General features: G+C 45.7%; 1 protein-coding gene across 1 annotated transcript in view; it reads left to right on the top strand.

The window, feature by feature from the left end:
- ryr2a (ryanodine receptor 2a (cardiac)) overlaps positions 1-20,802 on the top strand; it is a 426,354-nt gene that overhangs the window by 217,233 nt on the left and 188,319 nt on the right. The window contains exons 25-28 of the mRNA XM_055640013.1: positions 3,412-3,571; positions 11,294-11,441; positions 13,851-14,059; positions 14,504-14,678. Of these exons, the coding sequence (XP_055495988.1) occupies positions 3,412-3,571; positions 11,294-11,441; positions 13,851-14,059; positions 14,504-14,678 (692 nt within the window). The remainder of the gene's footprint in view (positions 1-3,411; positions 3,572-11,293; positions 11,442-13,850; positions 14,060-14,503; positions 14,679-20,802) is intronic.

Below are 20,802 nucleotides of genomic sequence, written 5' to 3' on the forward strand. Positions count from 1 at the left end.
CCGCAGTTTGAGAAGCACTATACTTTATTTCCTCCCGGTTCAGGGGAAGACGAAACCAGGGAAAGATGGCACCCAAACCCTGCCTTTTATACCCTCCGGCTAAGGACCGCCTCCGGACTGCACCACTCCTGTGCCGAGGGGTTCGGCAGTATAATGGGACGACCCTTAGGAGCCGCCACAATATCATACATGAGTACATCAGGTAATACCAATGGGAAAATAAACTTATTGGCACTGGGCATATTTTAATTTCCTCTGCGGAGGTAGAAATGTATTTGGAATCCTCCAGTCAATGTGACTACTTCAAACATTCCTCCTTGTGGTGTAACATGCTCTATCTATCTATCTATCTATCTATCTATCTATCTATCTATCTATCTATCTATCTATCTATCTATAAAACTCTGTGCCTGACGACTGGCTGCCTTTCTGCCTTTTGATTCGTGCCCAATACTCGCAGATGTTCAATCGGAATGGATCCTTTTACTTTCTTCCTTTGATTCACTGCCACGCCGAATCCAGATGCTCAATCTCCCACATCTTTTCCATTTCGATGGAGATTTCGCTTTTCTTTCTAAGTATCCGCTCCTCATTACATTTTGTCGCCTTTAAGTACACGTTTTAAATCAAATCCTTCTACCCCCCCCCCCACTCACTCATTTTGTCGCATCCTGCTGGCCAGCGACCATAACGGCTGCTGGCGCCCGCATTTCAACCTCGAGACGCCATTTAATTCGGCCTTTCAAGGACGGCTTCAGTTCGAGGACCACGTCTCTCGGGCTGCGGGTAGGGAACGGCTACAGGTAGGGAACGGCTGCGTTGGGGGAGCAGACCCCAACGGGTCTGCCATTGGTCTAGTACATAGCTAAAACTCTGATCTTGTTATCTTCCGGTTTGGCTATCATTCTATTTGCGCAAAAACGGTTCGCGATAGCGCTATGATTGTTCGCCAGTTCACTCACCGTTCTCCTGTGCTGCGACTGCACCAAGTTTTGCTCCGATCGGTTGAATGTCGCAAACGTTAGCGAGGTGTGAAAATCATAAAACGCGCGTGCGCAGATCGATATCTTCTCCTGCCAGTCAGCGCTGCGCGGATTCCCCGGGACGGTCCGCCCCTTCCTGCGCCATCGCATCTTTACTGGAGCTGAGGATGGCTGGCGGAGGTTTCCAACCGGACTTTTGGAGGGACCTGAAGCAGCCGCCCCGCCCCAAGCAGCAGGCCAGTGTCGGAGACCGAACCCATAGTTGGAGACCCAGCCTGGAGTAGGAGATGTCGCCAAACGGAAAGCGAAGACTCTCATCCCAGCAGAGGAGAACGACCAGCGACCAACGCCCACTGAGTCCCCATCGCACCGCCATTCCCAGCCACTACCCATCTGGTCCCCCTCGCTGGCTCCTCCCCCCCTCCCCCGTGATGATGCCCCCCCCCCCCCTCTCCCCCCCCATCTGAGGCTCTCCCCCCCATCTTTTCTCTGAGCTCACTACCCCCCCACCCCCTGCCCTCACACTTTTCTTCCCCCACCCCAACTCCCCCCCCCGGCCACACCCCCCCCCGCCCCCACAATCCCCCCCTTCCCCCATATACCCACCTGCCCCACACACACCAACCCCCCTAACATGCGCCCCCACACAGCACCCACCCACACACCCTGTCGCCACACTTCCCTCCCCCACAACCCCCCTCCCCCACAAACCCCCCTGCCCCCACACACACTCCCCTGCTCAGACACCCCTTCCCCCACAACCCCTCCACCCGCACACCCTTCCCCCCCTCACAACCACCCCCACAACCACCCCCCCACACACACCCTGATGCCATCACCCCCCCCCCCCACACCATCCTCTCCCCCCTCCTACACCTCTCTGTCCACACTAACCCCTCCTCCCCTCCCACCACACCCCCACCCCGCCCCACCTCCCACTTCCCTCTCCCCCTCTCCTCCCACACATGAAGAGGAGGGTGAGGGAGTGCTCGGGGATGAGAAGAAATGAGCCGCGCGTGAGCAGTTAGGGGCTATGGGTGAGTGGTGGAATATTGCATTGGGGAATGGGTTTCGTTGGGGGACCAGGCCTCCCGTGTGACTGGGACCCATTGGGTCCCACTTTGTCTAGTTCTTAAAATGACTGCAGACATCTTGTCAGGATCTGTTAACTTGGAAATATGCCCAATTTCAACAGCTGTGCCAAAACATGCTGCAAAATGTTATTTTCCCTTTAATTGTTTTTGTGAGTTGTTTTATTTTCTTGTAAATTATGTTTGCTCATTCATTGAATTCACACTCTAGTTGTCTAATTATTTCCGTGCACTGAAATGGTCTAGGAGAGAAAAATTAGGGGTTTGTTTAGCAGTTGAAGAAAAGGCAGATGTCGTCATTATTTCCCATCTCATTGACAACAAACTAAATAAGATTAGTTTAGACCATGACTAACTGTGTTCTCGGACTTGTGGTGTTCCTATATGCTAACTCTAATATGTTGCTACCAAATCTCCAATTGTTGTACAAAATAATTCATGGAGGACTACTAATTCCTTCAAACCACAGAAGGAACTGCAGAGGCTGGTTTACAAAAGGAGATGTAAGTGTTGGAGTAACTCAACAGGTCAGGCAGCATGCCCAGGGAACATGAACAGATGACGTTTTGGGACGGGACCGTTCTTCAGACTGATAGGTGGGGGTGAAGTGGGACTAGTATGTCGGGGAGGAGGAAAGTTGGAGGAGTGGCAGGACATAGCATGGCAGGTGGGCATAGGCAAGGGGAGGTTTTGATAGAAAGATGCTTGGAACATGGTTGGATGGTTGGACTCTTCGGGTTTGAAGAAGGCTTCTGATCCAAAACGACACCTATTTCTTTTTTCCAAAGATGCTGCTTGACCTGCTGAGTTACTTCAACACTTTGTGTCTATCTTCTGTATAAACCAGCATCTGCAGTTCCTTCCTACACAGGAAATTACTGAATTCATTGTTGGGTCCAAGGGTTCCAATGTGCCTGAACAGAAGATGTGATGCAGTTTCTCGAGTGTTATATGGGGGCTCATTGAATTGTCAACTGTTGGTGTTTGGAAAATCTAAAGAGCGCAGTTGCAATTGGGATTCAGTGTACATAGAGCACTACATAAGTTCATAAGTTATAGTAACAGAATTAGGCCATTTGGCCCATCAAGTTTACTCCACCATTCAATCATGGCCGATCTATCTTTCGTTCTCATCCCCATTCTCCCGCCTTCTCCCCCAAATCCCAGAACCAAAATTCTGTCAATCTCCATCTTAAAATCCATTGACTTGGCCTCCACAGCATTTTGTGGCAATAAATTCCACAGATTCACCACCCTCTGAGTAAAGACTGCATACTGTAAGATACCTTAATGTAACTGAAAATGACTAATGAGAAATACTGCATTTTCTGACACAGCTACCAGCTACCCAGTGGATACAAGCCCGCTCCTATGGATTTGAGCCACATCAAATTAACCTCAACCCAGGAGGCCATGGTGGATAAACTGGCAGAGAATGCGCACAATGTTTGGGCCAGAGACCGCATCAGACAGGGCTGGACATACGGCATTCAGCAGGTAAGCCCTGTCCTGTCTGTTTAGAATGTGGAAATAAGGAACTTCAGATGCTGCTTCATACCAAAGATAGACACAAAGTGCTGGAGTAACTCAAGGTGTCAGGCAGCAACTGTAGAAAAACGATAGGCAACTCAATGTGGAAGTTTTTGTGTGATGGGAACTTGAATGGAAAGCCGTACCTCACAACTCTTGTTCCTTTCTGCCATTAACTCCAACTTGCTACAATCTGCTTTAACTGTAAGGGTTTCCTTTTTGACCAGTCCTGCCATGTTGTACTAAATAATTGTATATATTTCAAGAAAAGGGCATTCGAATGACAGCATAAATGGCTTTGAGTGTTAATTAGATGAGTATTTAAAGAGAATTGATTAAGGGATACAATAAAAAGTCTGACTTTTAGGTTTGATATTAATAAAGAAGGAAAGGTTAGGTAGACTTAATGTCTTTTGCCTGTTCCAAGGGATAATTATGTTCAAATGAATCATATGTTGAATTTTGAATTCTACTCAATTTTGCTCAACGTTAAACTATTTTTCCAAAGTGGATATCAATAATAAATGGGGTCCTGATGTTTGGCCGGAAACTTGCATTTGTGTGGAGTTTCCGGAATTAATATGTGCTATCTGAATAGATTAATTATATAGATGAATATTTATTGCTGGCTTAAAATTAGATATTTCAAATAGAAGAGAAATGCTGCGGTATTTCATCGAGGCAAATTACTTATTTGACAACAAGGAAATATTAAGACATAGAATATGCCATCAAGGTCAAAGTTAAAATAATTGAATGATGTGTCATTCATCTTCACATGACTAATCCCCATTAAAACTGCACTCTATTTGATTAAACAATGTTAAAAGTCATCTTCTAATGCACTTTTGAGAAAAAAATAGATGAGGGCAGTAAAAATGTAACCAATACTGTAAATTTGTGTTATGACATTTTCTATTGAACAAATAAAGTATTATTAGCAGCTGAGAATTAGGGGGAAAAAAAATCAATTTCCTACCAGTGGCCGTGCGAGTCTAGTGCCGATTCCATCCATCCAGTCAGCAGCTTGTCCAGGTTGAATCCTGTGCTGATTCTGTTGGCTAAGCAACAGAAAATAGAGAGTCAAGATATAGAGGTTATGTTTGGTTTTACAAGGTTATAGTAGTTTACATGGATAGGACAGGTTTAGAAGGATATGGGCCAAATGCAATAGGTGGTACTAGTGTAGATGGAACAAATTGGGCCGATGGGCCTGTTTCCATGCTGTAAGATTCTATGACTCTATGACTCTAAGCTGTAACTGGTGAAATGCTACAGGAGTACTGTAAACATCATACTCTGTATCAATAACTTGAAGGGAATATGTTGACACAAATAAAAATGGAAAACATTCCATGGAACATAGAACAGAACACGATAGCACAGGAACAGGCCCTTGGGCCCACAATGTCTGTTCCAAACACGATAACAACACTTATATGCCTGCACATGATGCATATCCCTCCGTTCCCTGCATATGAGGGAGCCACAAAATACAAGAAATTGCATCCACCCAGCACATATTTTCATGTGCAAATTCAAAATAAAAACCTAGATTAAATTTGGTTAGTTCATGCTAGTGATCATTTCTGTGTGAGAATATTGCAGATTGGGAATTTGCTCTTCAATGAACATTGTGTTGTGGCATGTCTTAATATTTTCCATCATCAGTCATGAAATTATTGACAACACCAAATTGTCCGCTGATGCAAAATGTAACATTAGTATACGGCCTACAACCTACATTGAGCAGTCTGAAAGACTAGAATTTGTATGCACTGAAATGGGCAGGTGAATGATCTGTGGTAGGGTCTTCATTCTGACATCAGCAACTTGCACCAAGCATCTACCAGCCTCAGTTTTCAGTGATTAGAAAACTTATTAAAAAGCTTATTAGTCTCCATGACTAATTACATTATTTTTAATATAATCTAAACTACGAGGGCGACATGGTGGCATAGCTGGTCGAGCTGCTGCCTTGCAATGCCAGAGACCAGGATTCGATCCTGACCTCAAATGTTGTCTGTGTGGAGTTTGCACAGTCTCCCTGTGACCGCTTGGGTTTATTCTGGGTGCTCTTGTTTCCTCGCACATCCCAAAGATGTGTGGGCTTGCAGGTTAATCTGACCTTTATAAAATTGCCACTAGTTTGCAGGGAGTGGATGCGAAAGTGCGAGAACTGTATTAGTGTGAACGGGTGATTGATGGTCGGTGATGGACCCAGTAGACAGACAAGCCTGTTTCCATGCTGTACTTCTAAAATTATAATATCCGTCCCTTACTCGGCCAATAATACATTCCCTGCAGACTATTGCCTGATCAACTTTGTAAGATGTTGCAACTGTATAAATTTACCCATTTGTGTGCAAGGATGAGAAAATAAGATAACAGAGAACTAGTGCAATGGTCGACGTGAACTTGAAGAACAGTTCCAACCTAAAAAGTCACCTATCCATGTTCTCCAGAGATGTTACTTGTCCCGCAAAATTAATCCAAAATTTTGATTCTTTGTTTTTAAACTAAACTAAAGCCTCCCTAAAAACGCACAGACGGCATTTTCAGATGGTGTTTATATACAAGTTTTTCAACCCAAAATGTTACCTCCATTTCACACTCTAATATCCATAGATATTGGATGACTTGCTTAGTGTTTATATAATTTTTCAGTTTTAATTCCAGCATCTGCAGAATTTTTGGTTTTGACATTTTCATATTCCCTTCGCGTTGACTGCTCATCTCCACACAACGAGAGAGACATTTTACTCTTTGGGAAGAAGTGCCCAAAGCATGAATTAACATTTGTTACAGGAGATATTTTAAAATCATTTCAAGGCATGTAAAAGGCCATTCTCACGTTACGAGCTGACGCAAGAGGTAACCCGATTGAAGGGGTCTTGGTTGAGCACGATATAACAAGTGCAAGATCAAGAGGCTAACCGAGTTCCCACGGGTAGACGGCATTTCTACGATGTTCCCAGTTCGTCTCCCGAGTTACTCTTGAGCCAATCCTGATTGAAGTTTTGTTTTAATAAGCAACAGTGTTAAAGAAGACCTCTCTATCCTGTGGCTTTGTTTTAAAGATATAATTCAGAGCGGCCGCATCTATTGATGTGACCTACAAAGGGAAAATGCGCACCATCCAGTGCCAGAGCAGTTATACTTATGATCTGTTTGAAATAACATCTTATCTTAAAACACATTATATCAAGCAGTTGGTTGGTGGGAACTCAAAACACACTGTTTCCGCCCCCAACCACACTGCACCACAAAAGCATCTTCACAAAACATACAACACAAAGACAGGTCATGGATGTTTCCTCACACTTTGTTCCATGGGCGATAGGGCCGTACGTGCACATGTAGTCATAGAGCCATGCAACATGGGAACAGGCCCTTAGGCCCAACTTGACCATGCCAACCAAAATGCCCCATGTAAACTAAATACATTTGCCTGCATTTGGCCCATATTCCTCAAAACCCTTCCTTCCCTGTCCCTGTCCAAGTGTCTTTAAACGCTGTTATAGTACTTGCCTCAACTACCCTCACCGGGAGCTCGTTTCATGCACACTTCACCCTCTGAGTGAAAAAGTTGCCACGCAGGTTCCTGTGAAATCATGCTCTCTCACCATAAACCTATGTTCTCTGGTCCCCCGCCCTGGGTAAAAGACTGTTTGCATTCACCCTGTCTATTCCCTTCATGATGTTGTACCCTTCTAAAGCTGGGAATTTAAAATTGCATGTAAGTCTCGATCACTTTAAAAACCAAGACAGTAAAGTAAACATCATTGCTAATATATGATGGGTTCCCTCACTCACAGCATGTTCCTTTTTATCACTCCAATGATGAATGCGATATTTTTAGAGATATTAGATGAAGCTTTAAGTAAAGCTGGTATTCTTCAACATATTGGAATGAGAGATATGATTCCTGATATCCCAATTACAGCGGTAGCGGGGAATTGCATGCTGCAGCTTCCAGAAAGGTGTAACATGCTGAAGAAACAGAGTCAAGAGTGTTTTATTGTCCTGAAACAGAACAATTAAATTCTTACTTACAGCAGTGCAATAGATGAGTAAACATATCACTCTGTAAACAACTCAATAATCGTGCAAAGCCAAAAACAATGGCCCAAAGTCAATGTAGTTCAGAGTTTATTTGGAGGTTGTATTGTTTAATAGCAAGATGGTTTAAGGGATGAAGCTACTCTTGAACCTGATGTTACAGTTTTCAGGCTCCTATACCGTCCCTATGGCAGAGGGAAATGTATGTGTGGCCAGGGTGGTGTAGGTCTTGCTGGCTGTCTTCTTGAGGCAGCGATTCCTGTCAGTCCCTTGGATGGTGGGGAGGTTAGTACCCGTGAGGGACCGGGCAGTGTTCACTAAATTTAGCAATCTTCTTCATTCCTGGGCATTCAAGTTGCTGAACCAGGCCGTGACAATGCTTGGTGTTTGTTTGTAAAAAGACGATTTTGCTGTTTCAATGAGATATAAAATACTAAACAATTGGATACATTTTCCAATTTTGGGGAAGCTAAATGCACATCAATTAGCTGTAATTTTAAAGAAGCATTCTAACTCTTGGCTGATAGAATGGCAGAGACCTGCAACTTAACCAAATGCTTTGGGATCTCCACAAAGTAATGTAGTTAATGGGCACATTTCAGCACCTGACTAGGTGAGTCAGTTTAGTTTATTGTCACGTGTACCGAGGTACATGTCAACAGAAATACAATACATGATTACAATCGAGCCATTTACAGTGTATAGATACACAATAAGGGAATAACGTTTAATGCAGGGTAAAGGCAGCAAAGTCTGATCAAGGGTAGTCCAAGATTCTCCATCATAAAATTTGCTGATTACACCACGGTGGTAGGACTGATCAGTGACAACAACAAATCAGCCTCCAGGGAGGAGGTCCAGCACCTGGCAGCTTGGTGCACCAACAACAACCTTGTCCTCAACACACAGAAGATGAAGGAAATCATTGTGGACTACCGGAAGATTAGAGGCGGCAGACACACCCCCATCCACATAAACGGGACTGAGGTGGAGTGCGTCTCCAACTTTAAATTCCTCGGGGTACACATCTCCGAGGATCTGTCCTGGTCCCTCAACACCGCCAAACTGATTACAAAGGCGCAGCAGCGCCTCTACTTTCTGAGGAGGCTTAAGAAAGTTCACCTGTCCCCTCAGATCCTGTCCAACTTCTACCGCTGTACCATAGAAAGCATCTTGACCACCTGCTTCACGGTGTGGTACAGTGGCTGCACCAGGAAGGCACTGCAACGGGTGGTGAAAACCACCCATCACATCATCGGTGCCCCGCTCCCTTCCATGGCTGTCCTTCACCGCACACGGTGTCTGAGATGGGCTGGCAAAATCATTAAGGACCCCTCACACCGCAACCGTGGACTGTTTGCCCTCCTCCCATCAGGGAGGCGGTACAGGAGCCTCAGGTCTCGCACCAGCAGGCTAAGGAACAGTTTTTTCCCCAGCACCATTACCCTGCTGAACTCACAGGCCTGGTACTAGCCCCCCCCCCCCCCCCCCAACCCGCCTTCTCATCAGTATTATTTATAGTTTATATAATTTATAGTAAAGCCTTTATTCACCAGAATATAGCATGTTAATCTTTTGCACCTTAACAAGTATCTGAATACAGGTGCACAACCTTTTATCCGAAAGCCTTGGGACCAGACACTTTTCGTAATTCAGAATTTGTCGGTCTTCGGAATGGAAATTTTTTAGCGTAGATTTTAATCGCTGGCTAAATGGTAGAGTGCTCGGCTCATATCCGCAAGGTCGCGAGTTTGCGCCTTGATCCCGGCAGTTACTCGGCCGCGAGTTTGAGTCTTCAATGTAGTTTTTTTCTTGCAGAATAAATGTTTGTATGAAATGCAGTGTAGGAGAGGTGTACTGACTGTGTGGGCAGAACTTTGGAAGTGATTGCCCACCAGTCTAAAAAGCCGCTGTGTCTCCCTGTCCCTGGGATAGTAGGGGGCGATCAAACAGCACAATACCCCCCTCCCCCTCCAACTCCAGAGAAATCCTCTCCGCGATGGGCCACTACGGCGACAAGTGGCAGTTTGCCCACAGCCCGAGCTGCACCACCCCAAGAAGAAGACGTACCTTGCACACCATCCGCTTCTGCCCCTACGTGTTCCTCTGGAGTTGGAGCGGGGCTGGGCTGGAGTTGCTGCTGGCTGTGGGTCTCTGGGATCTCCGTGCTTGCAGTGGGCCTGGGGGTCGCTGTCCCGTTGGTCCTGACGTCTCCGGCCACTCCCCTGGACTGGAGCTGAGACTGGGAACTGTACCACCCTTGCCCCCTCCCTCTGCAACTGCAAACAACCCCACTCTCCTGCAAGGGCGGTACAGTTCCCGGAGGGTAGCAGGTGGCCGGAGACGTCAGGACCAACAGGAACCCGCTCCCCGATGGGCCCCTACGACGCCCCGAGCTGCGCCCCGTCATCCGCAACCCAGGTTCCTCTGTAGTTGGAGCGGGGCTGGGCTGGGCTGCTGTTGGCTGTGGGTCTCTGGGTTCTCCGTGCTTGCGGTGGGCCTGGTGGTCGACGTCCAATTGGTCCCGACGTCTCCGGTGACTGCACTGTATGCTACCATCGCCGACGTGAAGACAGTGCAAAGCCCCCGCGCCGGTGCAATGAGCGGGGAGCTGGAGAGGGGAGGGATGGGGTCACACACATGGCCGGGAAGCAGAGGGGTGTAGGTGGGGTGAAATTGAAGGGAGCGACAATCTGCTGCTGCCTGCACGCTGAGTTAAAAAGTTCCCCCGTGGGAACTTTTTAACTCAGCGGGCAGGTAGCAGCATATTGTCAATTATTGACCCTCCCGCGCAATATACCCTCACCTTCTCTTTTATGAATGGGGATTTAGTTCCCCTTTCTTCGAGGACCGACCGGAGGTTCCGCTGTCACTTCTGCGGGCCGCCCTCGGTGAACGTTTTCAAGGACCTTTCTTCAAGGACCGAAAAAATGTCGCTATTCGGAGGTTTTCGTTATTTGGATCTTCGGATAAAAGGTTGTGCACCTCTATATGTATATGCCTATGCACATACACCAATATATCCTCATTTGTATATATTGTCTTAATCAGCACTTTACTAGTTTGCACTCTGGTTAGGCTGCATTTCGTTGTACCTGTACTTGTACTATGTGCAATGACAATAAAGTTGAATCTAAAAATTAAAAAAATAAATGAAAAGAGGTAGAGCACCCTTGGCATCGTCTTTTAGATCAGTTCAGATAAGTTCATAAAAATCATCAGTTCTCTCAGTCAATGTTGAATAAAGACCAAGGCAGCTTTTCCAACTTTCCCTCAATCGTAGTAGCGAAAGCAAAGCTGTAACATTGGAAGCTGGACTTAAAACTAGTTTGAAAGACACAAAGTGCTGGAGTAACCCAGCAAGTCAGGCAGCATCTCTGGAGATCATGGAGAGGTGATGTTTCAGGTCGGGACTCTTCATCAGACGGATTGTAGTGGAGGGGAGGAAAGCTCCATCTTCTGCAGAGATGCTGCCTGACCCGCTAAGTTACTCCAGAAGTTTGTGTCTTTTTTTTATAGCATTATCTGATTTGACTGGATAGCATGCAAAACAAAGCATTTCACTGTACCTCAGTACATATGGCAATAATGAACCGAAACCTAAATCTGGTGTTTATTTTATCGTAGGATGTCAAAAATAGAAGAAACCCTCGTCTGGTTCCATATACCTTGCTGGATGAGCGAACAAAGAAGTCTAACAAAGACAGCTTGCGTGAAGCAGTTCGCACACTGCTTGGGTACGGATATAATCTGGAGGCACCTGACCAAGACTATGGTAGGTGTCATTCCTTCCTTTCCTCAAGAAATGAGTCCAGAATCAAGAGTATTTCATTTTCATATGTCCCCGAAAAGGAACAATGACATTCTTACTTGCAGCTCTAATTCAATTCTTACTTTGCAGCACAGCGGCAGAGTGTGGGAAGGGGGGAGGGGTTTGATAGGGGGCTGGACAAAGGCCAAAGTTGAAGAGACAACAAATGTAAGATAGGGATTGAAGAAGTGCGAATAGTGTAGTGAGAGGAGGGATGGAGCAAGTGGACAGAGGGATGGGGAAGGGGAAAAATGGGAGTGAATCCAGGTGGGGGACAGGAAAGAGGGGAGGGGTGAAGCAGGTGGGGGGGGAGACTTGTTACTTGCTTAGTTACCTGGAATTGTGGAGACTTCAATGTTCATACCATTGGGTTGTAAGCTAATATGTCTCTGGAGGAAGCCCAGGACAGAAGGTTAGTGGGAATGGGATGAGAATATAAAACGGGTAGCAATTGGGAGATCCTGCTGGTCTCAGCAGACTTAGTGCAAGTGTTCTGTGAAATGAACACCCTCTGCATATTTTTGTAAAAATGATCTGAAAATTACTCAAGGGACTGAGCTATAGGGAAAGGTTGAACAGGCTAGGGCTTTATTCCTTGGAGCCCAGAAGGGGAGATCTTATAGAGGTGTACAAAATCATGAGAGGAATAGAATGAGTAGGCGCACGGAGTCTCTTGCCCAGAGCAGGGGAATCGAGAACAAGCGCACATAGGTTTAAGGTGAGGGAGATATGATATAATAGGAACCTGAAGGGTAACTTTTTCACAAAAAGGATGGTGGGTGTATGGAACGAGCTGCTGGAGGAGGTAGTTGAGGCAGGTATTATCGCAATGTTTATGAAACATTTAGATAGGTACATGGATAGGACAGGCTCGGAAGGATATGGGCCAAACGCAGTGTTGGACTAGTGTGCATGTTGGTCGGCATGGGCAAGTTGGGCTGAAGGGCCTGTTTCCAAGCTGTATGATTCTATGATTGACTTTCTCTCCAAGAGTAATTTTTAAAGAAATGAGAGCGACTGAAAATCTCAAATATAAAGTCTCTTGTGATATATTATTCTTTTCCATTGGGGAAGGAAACCTGGAAATTGCATGTAAAAATGGCTTAACGTATGTTTTAATACGAGAGTGATCATCATCTGTTGAAAACCCACCACCTTGGCCTGGGTGTGAATCAGATCAGCACAGCTGTCATCTTCGACATTGGGAATGCGTCAAGCTCATTCTTTGGTTACTGGTGGAAATTGACACAATAACATACAGCCCACGTCCTCTTAACTCACAGTAAAACAAAGAGCAAATCTCGCAGCGGGTTGGCATCAATATGCAGATTAAATGGTGCCTCCTGGAACACCGGAGAGTAACTGGATGCATCTACCTGCCCAGGTTTTACATTTTCTGCATGTACTGCAATTTGTTGTTGGTACATTTAGCAGCAATGTTTCTGTGGTGAAATATCTTTCTCAAGATTCAAGGTGAAATATCTGCAGAAATTCTTCTCAATTCAATGCAGAATATCCTGCAGCATTGTGGCAGAAACCTCTCCCTGAGCTCTAGGGAACAAGTTAGCACTGTTCACCCAGAGAAAATCAACACGGTCACAGGGAGAAGGTACAAACATAGACAGATAGACAGCATGCCTAGTCAGGTTTGAACCTAGGTCTCTCCCCTAGGTTTCCTCCTTCCTCCGGCTACGGGCCTGTTTCTGTGCTGTCTCTCTAAAGCTTAAAATTCTAAAGTCTAACAACATTTTTTTTTCATCTAATGATCTTCTGCATAAATTTATCACTTGGAATTTTATAAAAAAAACATTGTGAGGGGGAGGTGGATTTGATAGAGAAGGATTGTGGCTGGAAACACCTGTCTGCTGTACAAACGAAGAGCAGCAGCTGAAATAACCTAGTGGGTTAATTAACATCTGCAGTCTCTTGTTCCTCCTGGTTGTTCTGCACTTTGAGGATTCCATGAGTGACTGATTTAGTTTAGTTTAGAGATACAGCGTGGAAACAAGCCTTTCAGCCCACCGATTCCGCGCTGACCAGCGATCCCCCTACACTAGTTCTGTCCTACACAATGGGGACAATATACACAAGTTAATTAGCCTACAAACCTGTACGTCCTTGGAATGTGGGAAGAAACCGGTGCACCTGGAGAAAGCCCACGCGGTCACAGGGAGAATGTTCAAACTCCGTATAGACAGCACCCGTAGTCAGGATCGAACCCGGGTCTCTGGCGCTATAAGGTATCAACTCTACCGCTGTGCCATCATGCCGTCATCTGTTGTTCTCTCACCACAGACGTTGCTTGACCTGCTGAGTATTTCCAACATTTTCCGCTTACATTTCTTTCCTGTGTTTCTTTGGGTAAATTTGTAGCTGCCCGATCTGCTCAGTCGAACAACGCGGCTCAGAGGTTTCGCATTTTCCGTGCGGAGAAAACCTATGCGGTGAAAAGCGGGAAGTGGTACTTTGAGTTTGAGGCGGTGACTGCTGGGGACATGCGTATCGGCTGGACCAGACCAGGCTGCCGCTCGGATCAGGAGCTCGGCACCGATGACCAGTCCTTTGTGTTCGATGGCTTCAAGGTTTGTTACCTGTGAGACAGGCAACTTGGCAATGGGTTTCTTTATCAAAGAATATAGAACAGTACAGAAATAAAAATGAACTGCAGTTGCTGGTTTATATTAAAAATAGACACAACATGCTGGAGTAATTCAACAGTTCAGGCTGCATCTTTGAAGAACATGGATAGGTGACTTTTTGGGTCGAGACACTTCTTCAGACTGATTATGATGAGTGGGGGTGAGAAAGCTGTAAGAGAGTTGGAGGTGGGACAAAGCCTGGCAAGCTAAATGAATCACAATGAAACAATGCAAATTAAAATGCTTTTTCATGACTGTTGGTTTAAGAAGGGAATGATTGTACTTTGGACATGTTCTGGGTGTACTCTGCTCTGGTTAACACTGGTTGTACTACAGTAGCACCGAGTCGCATGCCTTGTGACCATGTCCACACGCTATCTCCTGCAGGGCCAGCGGTGGCATCAGGGCAATGAGCACTTTGGCCGCTCCTGGCAGGCGGGTGATGTAGTCGGCTGCTTGGCTGACATGAACGAGAACACCATGACCTTCACCCTGAACGGGGAGGTGCTGCTGGATGACTCAGGATCCGAGCTTGCCTTCAAGGACTTTGAGGCCGGTGATGGTAAGAAGCAGCTGATATGCAATTTAGAAAAAAAAACTTAATTTTGATTCAATAATTCAATGATACTTTACTGTCATATGTACCTAGGTCTAGTGAAATTCTTAGCTTTCCTGATAAAATTGTACTATAGATAAGCACAATCATATAAGTACAAAAGAGCAACTATTGTGGTGTAAGAATAGTGGATTTCACCGAGGCAGTACACAAAGAGTTGCCACATTTTTGACGCCAGCTTGTGCCCTGCAAGTTTCAGATTTCTGATTTTGGCCATAGAGACCCGTTGTCCTGGTGGCAGCACTGAGTCGGTGTTGCAGGGGACGGCCTGACATGGCGATGCTGTTAGTGTCCTCCACCGCTCTTCTGCCTCTCCTGCTGCTGAAGGCCGCGTCCAATCCACTCACTCGGCCTCAGTGGAGCCTGCAATTTAGTAAAAAAAAACCTCGCCATTTAATTCAATGATTCAATGATACTTTATTCTTGCAGATTCAGATTCAGATTCAGATTCAATTTTAATTGTCATTGTCAGTGTACAGTACAGAGACAACGAAATGCATTTAGCATCTCCCTGGAAGAGCGACATAGCAAACGATTTGAATAAATAATAATAAGTGTCCAGGGGGGGGGGGGGTGGTGATTGGCAGTCACCGAGGTACGTTGTTGAGTAGAGTGACAGCCGCCGGAAAGAAGCTGTTCCTCGACCTGCTGGTTCGGCAACGGAGAGACCTGTAGCGCCTCCTGGTCTCTGCATATACTTAAGTCCAGTGAAAGTCTTTGTTTTGCATACAATCTGGTAAAATCATACCTGATCATAAGTACAATCATAGATAAGTACAAAAGTGCTGATCTAGGATTGCAGATGTTATTATTATTATTATTGTTATAGAGTCATAGAGTGATACAGTGTGGAAAGAGGCCCCATGGCCAACATGTCCCAGCTACACTGGTCCCACCTGCCCGCATTCAGTCCATCTCCCTCCAAACCTAACGATATCCCTCCAAACCTATATTATTGTAGATGTTAATTCAAATATAAGCCCTACATGAGGGAGAATTATGAATCGGATTAAAAGAGAATTGTGAATATTTTGTTTCCCAAGATGTACGGATGATCGCTGGTCTGCCCTGTCTCAGTGGGCTGAAGGGCCTGTTTCCATACTGAAATCTAAAATCTAAAGATGAGATTGCAAGTCACATCAGGCTTAACATTGCTGCAGGGTTGGTTCAGACAGAGCTGACACTAGTTCTAATGAACAATGAACTCCCACATGTAGTATGAAGGAACTGCAGATGCTGGTTTATACCAAAGAGACACAAAATACTGGAGTATTTTGGGTCGGGACCCTTCTTCAGATCCCCACATAGGGAGAGTTTCAATCTTGTAGCAAACAACCTGCTGGTTGGAGCTCAGGCAATCCAAAAGAGACATGATTGCAAATAGTGCTAACAACCAATAGAAAGAGAAGGGAGGTACTTTCTGAACCGTTGGAAAATTTAACTGGTAGCTGCGTCCATAGTTTCCTTGTTCGTCAGTACCATGCTTCACTTGGATATAATGTAAGCTCTGTGCTTGAATAAAAGATTTAAAAGCGATGACATGACTTGGGGAATCATTGAGAATTTGATGATCTAACATCACACATTGTTATCTTTAAAAGAATGAGAATCATCAGGCATCAATGCAGCTTTTGGCTGCGTTATAAGACTTTGGATCGGATTCGGTGTGGGTTTATGTCTAACCAGTGTCACGCATCAGCAGGTTAGGTGAGTATTGTCATGACCATAAGACATAGGAGCAGAATTAGGTTATTCGACCCATCAAGTCCACTCTGCCTTTCAATCATGGCTGATATGTTTTTCCGTCACAAACCCATTCTCATGCTTTCTACCTGTAATTTTGTAATGCTCTTCCTAATCTATGTATCTCCGTTTTAAAAATACCTATTGACTTGGCCTCCACAGCCATCTGTCACAATGAATTCCACAGATTTACCACTCTCTGACTAGTGAAACTCCTCATCACCTTTCTAAAGGTATATCCTTTTATTCTGAGGCTGTGCCCTCTGGTTCTAGACTTTCCCACTACTGGAGAAATCCTCTCCACATCCACTCTATCCTCTATCTTTAATCTCTACCTCTATCTCTATCCTAAAGGCTCTATCTTTAATCAGTCTGAAAAAGGGTGTCGACCCAAAACGTCACCTGTTCCATCTCTCCAGAGATGAGGCCTGTCCCGCTGAGATGCTCCAGAATTTTGCGTGTATCGTCGGTGTAAACCAGCATCTGCAGTTCCTTCCTACATGTATTGAATATAGAAGTTGGGAAGTCTTGTTGCAGTTATGTAAGATGTTGGTGAGGCATTTTGAGTATTGTGTTCATTTCTGGGCACCATTGTTATAAGAAATATGTTGTTAAGTTGGAAAGGGTACAGAGAAGATTGACAAGGATGTTGTCAGGACTCGAGGGCCTGAGCTATAGGGGGAGGTTGAGCAGGCTGGGACCCTTGGAGCGCAGGTGGATGAAGGGTGATCTTATAGAGCTGTACATAATCATGAGAAATAGGTTGGGTAGACAAACAGAGTCTCTTGCCCAGACTAGGGGAATCGAGAACCAGAGGACATAGGTTTAAGGTGAGTGGGGAAAGATTTAAAAGGAACCTGAGGGATAACTTTTTCAGGCAAAGGGTGGTGGGTGTATGGAATGAGCTGCCGGAGGAGGTAGTTGAGGCAGGTACTAAACGCAACGTTTAGAAAACATTTGTACAGGCACATAGATAGAACACTTTTAGATGGATATGGGCCAAATGCAGGCAGGTAGGACGTGTAGATGGGACATATTGTTCAGTGTGGGCAAGTTGGGCCAAAGTCCTACACTGTTGGACTCTATGACCCATGAGCTGAGAGCTATACTGTGACAAATTATTTAATTGTGAATCACTAGATGTATCCAGTCGAGAGCAATTGAATTTGAGAACATGTTGCAGTCTGGCTGTTGCTCGTAGCATCTGTTTTGTGTTTTTTTTAATATTCATGATCTGCTCTTCAGCTGCTAACACACCAAACTACCTGAGTAGGTTGAGAGGCAACACAGACAGAAAACCTACTGTGTCCTACGAACAGTAATCGAATTTGAGAAAATCATCTGTGCTGGTTTAGGATTTTAAAAATGCAGGTCCACCATTGATTTTCTGACTCCCAGGTTCTTGAGCCTTTCTGGATTATCCTTTTTGCCGGGCAAACAGAGGTCACGGCCCCTGAGAGGAGATGAATGGAACCAGAACCATCCGCCCTGGCCGCATAGGGACCGAGATACTGGCCATGAAACTCTGCCATGGGAACGGATCTGTTAGCTCCGGCTGGGCCGGAGTTCCGGAACCTCGGCCACAGGGAGCAAATTTGACTCGCCAATCAGCCGCAGAAGTTGGCTACGGGAATGGATCTGCCGGCTCCGGTCGGGTCGGAGAGGGCAAATTCAACCCGCCGATCGACGCAGAAGTCCCGGTGAGGTCGAGATCGGCCACCTCACCCAGCCTAGGCGCCACATTTTCGGTGGGACTTCCTGAGGGGATTTCAAATACGATCTCGTAATTTTGCCCGGATTTGTGTCGGACCACCAGTTGCCAGAAAACGTTGGTGGACCTGCACCAACATTTCCAAAAATCAAACAATATGGAGACACAAGAGTCTGCAGATGCTGGAGTCTTGAGCAAAACACAAAGTCTTGGAAGAACTGAATGCGTCAGGCAGCATCTGGGAAGGGAATGGACAGACGACGTTTCATGTTGGGACCATTCCCTCACCAGATGAGTTAAGCGATACAGTGTGGAAACAGGCCCATTGGCCCACAGAGTCGACACTGACCCATACACTATTTCTACCCTACATACTAGGGACAATTTACAGAAGCCAATTAACTTACAAACCAACAAGTCTTGAGAATGTAGGAAGAAACCAGAGCACCCGGAGAAAACCTAAGCGGTCACAGCGAGAATGTTCCAACTCTTTTTACAAAGCGTTCGTAGTCAGGATCGAACCCGTGTCTCTGGTGCGCTAAGGCAGCAACTCTACCCCTGCGTCACTGTTGTCTGACCCACTCAGTTTGCCCAGCACTTTGCATTTTGCTCAAGGCTAACAATATAGCTAGTACTGCTAACACACAATACACATCGTTGCATCGATGCAACACTTGTCCCTTTACCTCCCCCCTCGACTCCGTTCAAGGACCCAAGCAATCGTTCCAGGTGCGACAGAGGTTTACCTGCATCTCTTCCAACCTCATCTATTGCGTCTGCTGCTCTAGATGTCAGCAGATCTATATCGGTGAGACCAAGCGGAGGTTGGGCGATCGTTTCGCCGAACACCTCCGCTCGGTCCGCAATAACCAAGCTGACCTCCCGGTGGCTCAGCACTTCAACTCCCCCTCCCACTCCGCCTCCGACCTCTCTGTCCTGGGTCTCCTCCATGGCCACAGCGAGCAGCACCGGAAGTTGGAGGAACAGCACCTCATATTCCGTTTGGGGAGTCTGCACCCCGGGGGCATGAACATCGAATTCTCCCAATTTTGTTAGTCCTTGCTGTCTCCTCCCCTTCCTCAGCCCCCCTGCTGTCCCCTCCCATCCCCCAGCCTTCTGGCTACTCCTCCTTTTCCCTTTCTTGTCCCCACCCACCCCCGCCCCCGATCAGTCTGAAGAAGGGTTTCGGCCCGAAACGTTGCCTATTTCCTTCGCTCCATAGATGCTGCTGCACCCGCTGAGTTTCTCCAGCTTTTTTTGTGTAACACACAATACACATCCTTTGGTTTATTGTCACATATACTGAGCTGCAATGAGAAGCTTTGTTTTGCAAGCTATCCAAACAGATTAGATTATACTATACATGGATACAATCAATTCAAACTCAAGTACAATAGGACCAGCAAAGGGGAAGATAGAGTGTGGAATATAGTTCTTAGCATTGTAGCTGAGGCAGGGACTATCGCAATGTTTAAGAAACAATTAGACAGGCAAATGGATAGGACAGATGTCACGGAATATGAGCCAAACGGAGGCAAGTGGGACTAGTGCAGATGGGACATGTTGGTTGGCGTGTACAAATTGGACACTGTTTGACTCTATGACTCTATGACCCTATTGTAGCACATTAGCTCCTCAGACAAAGTTCAATGTCCTCAATGGGCTCGTGGTGAATCGAACAGTACCATAGTTTATGGAAGGACTGTTCAGATGATGGAGGGGAAGAAGAGATGAAGTAGAGATGAAGTCAAAGGTGGGGAGTATGGTCTGTGAGATGTTCTGGGCTATACCTGCAACTCTTTGATCATGTGGGTTTCTTCCCACATCCCAAAAGCAGGTGCTTTGTAAGTTAATTGGCCCGAGTGTGCGGGGAGCAGTGTGAAAGTGGGAAAGCAGAACTGGCGTGTGAACGGGTGATCAATGATTGGCATGGACTCAGCAGGCCAGAGGATCTGTTTCCATGCTGCATCTTTCAATCAATTCAAAGTGCTTCCATCACACTGTCTTTTACTCATTTTGTCTTTCACCCATACTTATTTTTATTTCCTTACTGAGTAAAGGGTGAATCTTCTGATGCTGCAGCATGAATGTTTATTTTCAGTTTTCAAAGCTAAACCTAAAATTCACATCACAATATTGCAGTGGGAAGAGTGTTGCTTGCATTATAATACATTCTTTTAGAGCTGACAGCAATGCTGGTTGAGATCTGTGAGAACATTTCAACGCATCATCGCAAAGGGACTAGACGATAAGGCTCTCACTCTTTGAGTGATTTTTATGGTGTTAGGGTGTCTCGCAACACAGTTTTAACACCAAACAAATATGGCTTGGAATAATTTCTTGGCCAATATGTTTGAAAACTGAAATTGAACACTCATGTAGTACCAGAAGATTCACCTTGCCTCAGTAAGGAATTGAAAAGAATGGATGAAAGACAGTGTGACTGAAATACTTTGAAATGAATTGAATGATACAATATGGAAACAGGCCTTCAGCCTGCCGAGTCCACGGCAACCATCGACCACCCATTCACACACTAGTTCTATGTCATCCCACTTTCACACCACTTCAAAAGCTTTGATTGCAATCATTTATTGTCTTTCTGCTGATTGGTTA

This window comes from Leucoraja erinacea, chromosome 8 (genome assembly GCF_028641065.1).
Source record: "Leucoraja erinacea ecotype New England chromosome 8, Leri_hhj_1, whole genome shotgun sequence".
In the NCBI taxonomy this organism is placed as follows: domain Eukaryota; kingdom Metazoa; phylum Chordata; class Chondrichthyes; order Rajiformes; family Rajidae; genus Leucoraja; species Leucoraja erinaceus.